This window comes from Accipiter gentilis, chromosome 18, assembly GCF_929443795.1.
Source record: "Accipiter gentilis chromosome 18, bAccGen1.1, whole genome shotgun sequence".
Taxonomy (NCBI): Eukaryota; Metazoa; Chordata; class Aves; order Accipitriformes; family Accipitridae; genus Astur; species Astur gentilis.
The window spans coordinates 16,538,238-16,547,564 of NC_064897.1; the positions used below are offsets into that span (position 1 = coordinate 16,538,238).

At 58.2% G+C, this 9,327-nt stretch overlaps 1 protein-coding gene across 1 annotated transcript in view; it reads left to right on the forward strand.

Moving 5' to 3' along the window:
* CACNA2D4 (calcium voltage-gated channel auxiliary subunit alpha2delta 4) overlaps positions 1 to 6,196 on the forward strand; it is a 133,117-nt gene extending 126,921 nt beyond the window's left edge. The window contains exons 37-39 of the mRNA XM_049822244.1: positions 1,954 to 2,066; positions 2,724 to 2,806; positions 3,555 to 6,196. Of these exons, the coding sequence (XP_049678201.1) occupies positions 1,954 to 2,066; positions 2,724 to 2,806; positions 3,555 to 3,641 (283 nt within the window). The 3' untranslated portion in view covers positions 3,642 to 6,196. The remainder of the gene's footprint in view (positions 1 to 1,953; positions 2,067 to 2,723; positions 2,807 to 3,554) is intronic.
* Positions 6,197 to 9,327: the final 3,131 nt, after the last annotated feature.

Below are 9,327 nucleotides of genomic sequence, written 5' to 3' on the forward strand. Positions count from 1 at the left end.
CCCTCCTTGCTGGAGGCAGCACCTCACCAGCACCAGCAGCAGCACCGCTGGGTCCTGTTCGGCTCCTTCATAGTTACAGGTGGAGTTGCAGCCTCTGGATCCCAGGCGCATCTCTTGTGCATCTTTCATGCAGGTGTTCAGGAGAGACACACACCCCGACACAGTTTCTGTGGAGCATTAGCCAGTGGCCCACTCAGGCGTGCAGGCTTTCCCAGTCACGTTTCACAAGCCCAGGTGGTTCCCAGTGGAGTGAGGGTAGGCTGGGTGCTCCATCCTGGGCAAAAATTTGGCTTGCAGATTGGTGCATGGGGCACCTCTATCCTGGTTACTGAATTTGTGCGTAGGTTAAAATCTGTTTGTCAAAGCTCCCAAAGCAGTCATCAGCCAGGAATACTAATGAAACGGTCATGCTGCAGTGTGTGACATTCAAGACCTCTAAAAGTGTTCACTTTTTTGTTCAATTTTTGTGTTCACAAAAATTCCTGAAGGCTAGAAGGCAGCGAGACTAGGTGGTGAATAACCAGGAAGACAGGGCAGTCCTCCGGCACAGTCAGGTTGGCCGATGCAGGGGGCACGTCCTCACAAACCTGTATTTCTAATCCAGTATTTCTAAGCCCTCTCCCTTGGCTGAGAGGTGGCTAGCCCAACTGGGAGTGCACAGACCCACGTACTGGCTGCAGCGCCGCAGCCCTGCCACCGGCGCAGGCATGCCAAGCCCGATGTCCCTGGCCTTCCCTATGCCCAGCAGCCCCAGGCCAGCCTCCAGACTCTTCGCCAGGGCCGTACGGCCATCTGGTGCCCGGCGGCAGGACAGACTGCCAGCAGGCAGTGGAGGACAGCAGCGTGGGCAGCTCAGCCTTGCTTCGGCTGGCTGCAGCCTCTGTGCTGGCAGAGGGCAGGCAATGCCTGCCAGGCATCGGGCGGGGGGGTGGCTCAGGCTGGTGAGATGCCCAGACATGTACAGTGCCTTGCGGTGACACTGGCATGCGTAGGCTTGGACACGCAGCCCCTGCCACTCCCCGTGCTCGCCCAGGGGCGCCGTAGACATGCACGTGCCGGTGCGCAAACCCCCAGTCACGGGCACACGCAGCCTCGTGAGCACGGAGACACGTCTGAGCTGCCCACACATGTGCATGTGTGCACACACACTCATGCACAAAGCCCTACACGCAGCCGAAACACGTGCCTGCCCTCATCCTGCTCTGCCCACACAAGCCCTTTGCCGCCTGCACAACTGGGCGGCAGTGCTGCCGCAAGCCCTCACGTGCACGTCCTCGGGCAAACGCTTACATCTAGAGACATCCCCACCAGCACGTGCCTGTGCTCGTCACCAGCCCTTTTCCGTAGTCTGCTTGTCTGACAGGGAGAGGAAGGGGCGGGTGAAATCGTGGCTGCAAAGTGAAGCTGCATGGTTTTTGTGGCAGCAGACAAGACCAAGCACCAGTTGGTCAGTCCCATCACACTGATGTAACGAGTGATGCTACTGGGATCCTCCATTTCTCACTCCAGTAACATGAAATTTAGCAAAACTCTGCTCCTTGCAGAACCACATAGTACATACATCCTTGCATTGTATAAACATATACTTAAATATACACGGAATGGGCATTGGCACACCTCCAAATGAAACCAGGCCTTCTCAGGTATCATGTCCTATGACATGGTGCCCCATTTGGGGAGGGCTTGTGTTGGGTTTTGTTTGTTGGTTGGTGTTTTGGGTTTGATTTTTGGCTTTTGTGTCTAGCATGGAGTTGTAAACCTCAGCCAGTTTGGAGCTTCCTGAGGCCAAAAAGGTATGCTTGCTGTGTCTCTCCCACTTTCTGCTGACATCCAGTTTCCAATGATCTCTGTTTTCTTTGGATTTCTTTGCTGTGGGCCAGGTGATGCCGGGGCTGCTGCCCTGGTGCTGCAGCAGGAGGGATGTGCTTTCTCCTGCCCACTCTTTTCTTGCAGGATGTTTGTGGCACAGCAGATTGCCAGCAGTAACCTGCTGCTCCTCATCACGGATGCTGCCTGCGACTGCAGTGTCTTCCCACCTGTCCTGCTGGATGCAAAAGAGGTCAAATATATCCTTCCATGCGCAGCCAGGATGCATGGCTCCACTGGCCCTTTGATCTCCATGTTTGCTAGGGTAGAAAACATGCTCCCGGGGCAATTGCTACAGGGCTGGGGGCACGGCCCGACTTGTGGGACAGCTGGGGAGAGACAAGGAGCGGGTAGGGTTGCGGTGTGGTGGAGGGGAGGTAACGATTCTGCCATCCAGCCCCCCCAGGGGGACGCGCACCTCCACTGGCCAGGCTGTCAGATACGTTGTACAAGGGTGAGGGTGGGACAGGCCAGAAGAAAGGGTCAGTGGTGGGGTGGGTGCAGCTGGGCTGGCTCCCCAACACTGCTCCCAGGTGCTTCCGTAACTCATCCCTGCTGGATCCTCATCCCTCGCTCCTCATAAGGGCGGCAATGCCATGCAGCTCGTCACCATGAAGCTGAGCCCTCTCCATGCGTTGTGGCCACTTTCAGCTGCCCATCATTCCTTGCTGCCTTCTAGCACTTGGAGATATCTCCAGCCCGTGCAGGGTGACCTGCCCTTCCCTTGTCCTCCCCACTCTGCCTCCCAGGCTGTGCAGTTACACCTAGATGACTTGCATCAGGGGCCCGTGGGTCTGTGTGGTGCTCATCCCCCTTTTCGCTACCTGCTGCTGCCAGTGTCCTTAACAGCCTCGCACATAACGCTTCAGTGAAGTGTGAACGGATGCGGTCCCAGAAGCTGAGGCGGCGGCCAGACACATGCCATGCGTTTCACCCTGAGGTACCCCCGGGGCAGAGCAGGAGGGAGGGAGACCACACGGCTGCGTTTCACCGTGGGCGCGCCTGTACCCACGCACCCCTCTTCTTACACCCCTGCATTGTGTGTATCATCGCGTGCCATGCCATGCTGGCTGGACCCAGACACAGACGTGTGACTCGCCAAGAGGCTTCCCAGCAGGAGGACGGTCACACTAGTGACACCTGGGAAAGGCTTGAGCTGCGATATCACAGGGTTGCTGGGTTTCATCTGCTGGAAGAGCCCTGATTCCTGTAACGAGCCCTTGCGACCTGGGCTTGGTGCAGCCAGGCGGCTCTCCCGTCTGCCGGGCTGGCAGGAGTTTGGTCCGGGTACCTTCGCACAGTGTGCGAGGCAGCCCAGCTCCCTGACCCTGCCCTGCAGGTCCAGGAGCAGGCACAGTGACCTGCTTGTGGGTAGGGGACTCTGGAAGGAGCTGCAGGAGGCACATGCAGGCGGGAGCAGATCCTGCTGCAGCCTCCGAGGCTGAGGGATTGGTTTCAGGGTGTGAGGCAGAGCATGGCAAAAACCAAAGAAATAAGTGGCTTCCTAGCTCACAGGTGGCCACTGTGGCCCACGGGCATCAAAGCAGTCCCCTCCTTCTCCGCTGGTGATCCTTCCTTTTGGCCACAGGCTTTGCTCCCCCTTCCAAAGGTGAGGGGCAGGCTCCCTTCCCTCTGCCAGCAGCCACCCTGGCAGTAAGCAAGCTGACACCTTCTCTCTCATCTCCCAGGAAAATGCCCAAGACTGTGGTGGCACTGCCGAGATCTCCGTCTCGCCGACGCTGCTCTTCCTGCCCCTGGCGCTGCTCCTGCAGTGATGCTGCCTACAACGGTGACGCTGCCCGCAACGCGCCTTATGCGGCAGAGACCCGGGAGGACGGGGCTGCCACTGGTCGGAGCGATGGAAGGGGAGGAAATGGGGGCACACACCATTCTGGGATGCCCACTGCAACTCCCTAGGGAGATGAGGTGTTAACGATGTGGCACAGCGCATCCTGCGTCCTTCAACACAAGGTCCAGCGTGGTGCTGACAGTGGAAGCTGCTCTCTCCTCGAAAGGCTGCGGCAAAAGGGCTGCGCAAGGACCGGCAGGGTCGGCTCCTGGCACAGCACCTACTGAGCTGCTCCTCCTGGCCATCGGCTCACAGCCGGCACGGCCGAGGTCATTGGCACGGCTGGCATTTCACCATCACCCTGCCTCCCCTGGAGCCACTTTGGGGTAGTTGGCCCCAGGAGGCAGAGAGCTTGGTGGGGCAGATCTGGCCTTAGGAGAGCAGGAGGGGCAGGGGATGCTGTCTGCCTGTCCCTCAGTGGGAGCCACCAGGATTTTGAGCACCCAAGTCTGAGGCAGCCCAGGCACAGCCCTGCCAGAACAGGGCCCTTAGTGGTTCCCAGCAGGGAGGCAGCAGCTCTTGGTCTTGGGGGTGGTCCTCGACTGGGACCCCAGGGGCAGAACATGGCGCCTAACCTGAACTGCACTAATTTAACACGCAACCAGATGATGGAAGTAGCACAGCTTGACTAGTTAACAGCAGCTACGCCAGCTCTGCCAAGGAGTCCCTTCCTAACACTGCTAGCACAGCATCCAGATTCTTGTCTAGATGTGGACTTACCTCTGGGAAGGGGTTATGTGTGACCCACCAAGAGAGGGAGTAAGTTTCCCACTGCCTGCTAGTTTCACTGCAGAAGCAGCTAAGAAATGGGCACTTTTGCCCTCAGAAGCACTGCCCTGCTCATTGAAGCTGCCCTTGGTTGTCCCGGGGCGAGCAGCCCCCTGCCCTGAACCTGGCATTCCTGGCTGGTGGGCATGGGCCGTTTCTCACAGAGCTTTACAGACAATGGGTAGGGAGCATCCTTTTTTTTTCTTTTTTTTTTCTTTTTTTTTCTTTTTTTTTTTTGAATGAACTGCTCCATACCATCTCGTTAAAAACAAATATATGGCATATTTTAAATAGATACTTAAGCTTCAGCATGTCATGTTTGGTGCTAATCGCAGCCCTAAACTACATCCCAGAAACATCTCTCCCTGCCAAACCTGTGGGTAACAGGGTTTGGGTGGAGGGATGGCAAACGCAGCTGCAGTGGCCTGGCCAGCAGGGATGTGCCAGCAACTCATGGGGACACCAAGAAGTGCTCCTGGTTGCTGTGCCACTGTTTCTACCAGAGCTACGGGAAGAAGAGACTTTGGCCATGCAGCACGTACTGTGAACCAGCCAGCTACAGCCCACAGCTCTCTGTCACCTCTGAAGCAGGGTGGGGGTGCCGGCGCTGGCGCCGGCAGGGTACGTGTCAGGGGTAGGGATGGCACAGCCAATGGCTACAGATGGAAACGGGGTCTCACCCTGAGCTCTACGCCATCCCCGTCTGTAGCCACCCAGCGCCCATGGGTACACCATGGTGGTGGCACCAAGGGAGCAGCCCAGCAGGGCAGAACCTTGTCCTGGCCTCCTCTGCCAGGTGGCCCACTTCGGGAGCCCCCTGCACCTCTCCAGGTGCCCCGAGAGCTGTGCGGCTCGTCACACCAAGCTGTCACCTCCTGCAGCGCAAGCACCCACACCCTCCTCGCTCGCTGCCTGGCATCTGCACTGCCCACAACACTGCCCGCCACGTGTCCTGGCCATGTGGAGCTGCGGGGCTCCTCACTGAGCCCACCAAGCCACCCACTCCCGCAGTCACCACCGCCGGGATTAGACCCACGTGCAGCTGCTGCGAAGGGCAGTTTTATGGGAAAGGGCTTTATCTTCACACCAGCGCCGTCCCCTTCTCCGCACAAGCAGGAGCCCACAAACGCACCCCATGTGTGCTAGGGTCAGTACGGATCCGGCTCCTCTTGCCACCAGTGTCACCCAACACTAAGGGGACAGAACCAGTCACAACCAGGTCCTGATGGGGACATTTCAGGACACTACAGCTCTTGCTGTGGCAGGTTTTGCCTTGCTGGAAGTGGTGTTACAGCCAAGAGGAGAGGAACGACTGCAGCAATAGAAGTAAATCTGGAGGTGGAGATGGTTTCCAGGCTTCAGATGCAGTGACCTTATCAGACCCAGAAGCAGCCGAGGAAGATGAAGGCAGCGTGGAGGGAAAAGGGGCTGCTGTCAAGGCTGAGGAGTCAGGAGCTGCTCGCAGACGGAGGAGCCACCGGCTCAGGGCATCCCGGGCCAGCTGGCACAGCTCCCCCGGCTCCCTGCGCCTGCCCGTGGTGACTGCCCTCCTGGGGCACCACTCTCAAGGGTGACCTCCTTGTCAGAGAGGATTAGCAGTCCCATCTCCACTCAGCTTAAAAAAAGATACATAAATACACATTGCCCTGCTGCATATGAACCATGTTTGATTTCAGGTGCATTAATCCACAATAAACATGGTCCTGTAAAGAGACCCGCGCAGAGAGAGTGAAGATGTGAATTATACCTGGTTTAGTTGACTCAGCAAGTTTGTGCATAGGTTGTAACTGGAGGGAATAGGACAGGGGTGAGAGCTGGATTATTTCTTAAACCAAAAAATAAGGGTGAAGGTTTGCCCTGACTTAAAACCCCAGCACAACACTGGGAACTGGGCTGCGGAGTCACTCGCACTGTTTGCACGCTGCCGCCTTGAGCAGCCGCAGTGAGCAGCGGGAGGATGGATGTCTGCCTCCGTGCAGCCGGTGCTGGGGTACACCCAGCTAAAGCAAAAGGAGCTGTTCCCAGAGTAGCCAGGGTCTCCGTGCCAGGGCGTCCCCGGGCATCTGTCAGGCAGCAAGAGCCAGGCTGTGGGCACGGCTGGCCACTTCAGCTTGGCCCTGCCGGGGCTGGCGGCGGATGCCAAGCACTCGCCTCCACCTGCGTTGCCTCAGTCCCACAGATCGCATCCCAACCCGCCAGCCCGTGCTGCCTCCTCCAGCGCTCACCAGTTGCTCCCTGAGTGCCCCACGGCCCGCAGCAAACAGCTCCCCTCCTGCCCACGCTGCAGGGCTTCAGCTGGGGACTGGGGGAGTGAAACCAGACAGCAACTAATAGTCAGGAGCTGCTCTGGTGTGTCTCCAGAGGAGAGTGGCCCCTGCAAGGGGGTGAGGGTAAGGCGTGACCCCACAGCCTCCCATCATCTGAGCCAGGGATGCTCTGGGGCTGCCCCGCTCCTGCGGCACAGCTCCCTGCCTCTGGCTGCAGGGCTGTGGGGGAGACATCTCCTTGTGCCCCCTCCCTGGGCTGCACTGCCTGCTCCCACTGTGTCCCCACACTTGCTCTCAATGCTTGATAGGGATGTCCTAGGCATCCCTCCTCACCCAGGTCCTGTGTAGGAGGATGGAGGAGACCCCAGCGTTCCTGGGAAGCTCCAGCAGTACCATTTGGGCAGTGCTGGGCACCCCTCTGAGGGGAATCCTTGCCGCCCGGGGAGGGAGTGTGATTTATAGACCTGCTCCCGGGCTTGCGGCAGGGAGCGAGGAAGAGGGGAGCTTCCCTGGGCCCCCCACACAGCTGCCCTCGAAACCCGGGTGGGTGTGCTTGGCCACAGCAGCTCCAAGGGGCCCATGCCACTGCTCCCCAGGGGAGGCAGCACACACATGCTGCGGCACCCGGTTTTGCTACAGAAGCTCCTGCTTCCGCACGCAAGGTTTGTCTTAGCCAATTATTAGGAGGCAAACACAGCCCTTTTCTTTCCACGGTGCTGCTGATCCACAGCAGGTACCTAGGAGTTATGGTTTTAGCCTTGGAAGGCAAACGGCTTGCTTGGTGTTTGCCAGCAAAGTAGACCCCAAGCACCCAAGCACACCTACCTTTTTCTGGTCTCCAACATGGAGTTAAGCAAATTCCACCTCGTGCTCTGCTTGCCTGGCAGAGATGGCGGCTCATGGCACTACAGCGAGAGAAAAATCCCCAGGAAGAGCAGCTGCTTTAGCTCTCAACTTCTTCAGCCATGTGCTGGGCACAGCAGATGAAAATAGGTCAGCAAAAGCAAACAGAGATCTGAGGGCAGAGGATCTGACCAGCAGCGGAGCAGCTGTGAGAGGAGCCGTCTCTCACTTCCAGCTGAGCAGCATCCTGCTGCCATCCTATAAATCACAGCTGTACCCCCTGCAAGATCCCATCCGCTCCCGTAAGCATGCAAACTGTAGGCATTGGGATTTATGCTGTCAAGGCAAGACATGATGGGAGAAAAGTCACAAGCAGTGCTCTGAAGCCATCAGACCCACCTGGCCACATCTGGCTGCTGCACAAATCAGGGCCTTCACAAGCCCTGAATCTGCAGCCGATTTCCTCCCAGGCAGGTGGACAGGGAGCTGGGCAGGGACCTGAAATCTCTCTGTTGCACTCCTTACAGGCTTCAGAAACCCCCCACTGCAGGCTGAGGTAACCCTGGATCCCTCCCGAACGCTGCGGTGGGCGCTGAGGGTGTCTGAGCCGTGGGCAGGGACGCACACCTCGCACAGCGTCGCGTACACGTGCCCTCCCTTGACTCATGGCTTGGGACAGAGCAGACGGATGACTAGACCTTCGAGTATGGCCAGACAGGGATGACTTCATCCTACAAAATAGTAGGAAAATCAGCCCTGGATTTACAGCAGCTGTTTGCAGTTGGGAGCAGGCACAAAAGCAGCAGCTTTTCAGCAGGCTGGCCTGAGTTGGCTTATACTTAGCAAAAGCCCGGCACATCCTGGGCTGGGGATGGGGATGGCAGCAGTCGCAGCAAGGAGCCGCACACTCCAGCTGTTTTAAGGGGGGGCTGCCCTTCTCTGCCACAGCGAAGGACCGGTACCAAGTCTTGCTTGGTTTTACGCACACCTCTCAAACTCGAGCTCCTCAGATATTTTCCAGGATGCTTTTTCTGCTAATAAACCCAATGGTACTTTCAGCGCAGAAACCCTGGGCTCTCACAGGCCTCTGCTTGCAGGGGAGGGAGGCTGAGGACAGCCAAATGCAACACGCGCTTTGCACGAAGCAATTTTTCAAAAGCAAGTGGGGAAGGAGCACCAAACTCCCATGTGCTGAATGACTCCGTCACCAGCTGGACCCTTGCTGGAGGGGGTTGCTGCTCTTGTCCCCGCCGGACGCCGGGGAACTCCCCCATCCCTCGGCGCCGGCTGTTCCCCGGGCCTCTGCCCTGCACTTGAAAGGAGCCTTTACACCTTCTGTCACTCAGCCAGCAAACACCGCTGTCGTTACATCCCATGACATCAGCTGCAGCAACGCAGCTCGTCATCAGCCCGTGACGCAAACTGTAATAACCCCACTTGAACGCCACCAAACACGTCTCTTCTGTAAATAGCTCGTGGGCCCCGCAGGAAATTTCATCAGCTCTTCCTGCTTTTCTTGCTGCTGCCGCCTCAAATTTTGGGAGCCCTGGCTCCCCGCCTTTCCCCAGGCAGGCCCCGCCGGCAGCAGGAGAGGGCCGTGCACCCTGCCTCGTCTTTACACCCCCGTTCGGCTCCTCCGGGGCCGGGCAGCCACCGCCGTCCTTCCCGCCGGCATTACGAGGAGCAGCACCTGGGCTGCCCCGGGATGCACCCTGGGATGCACCCAGGGATGCA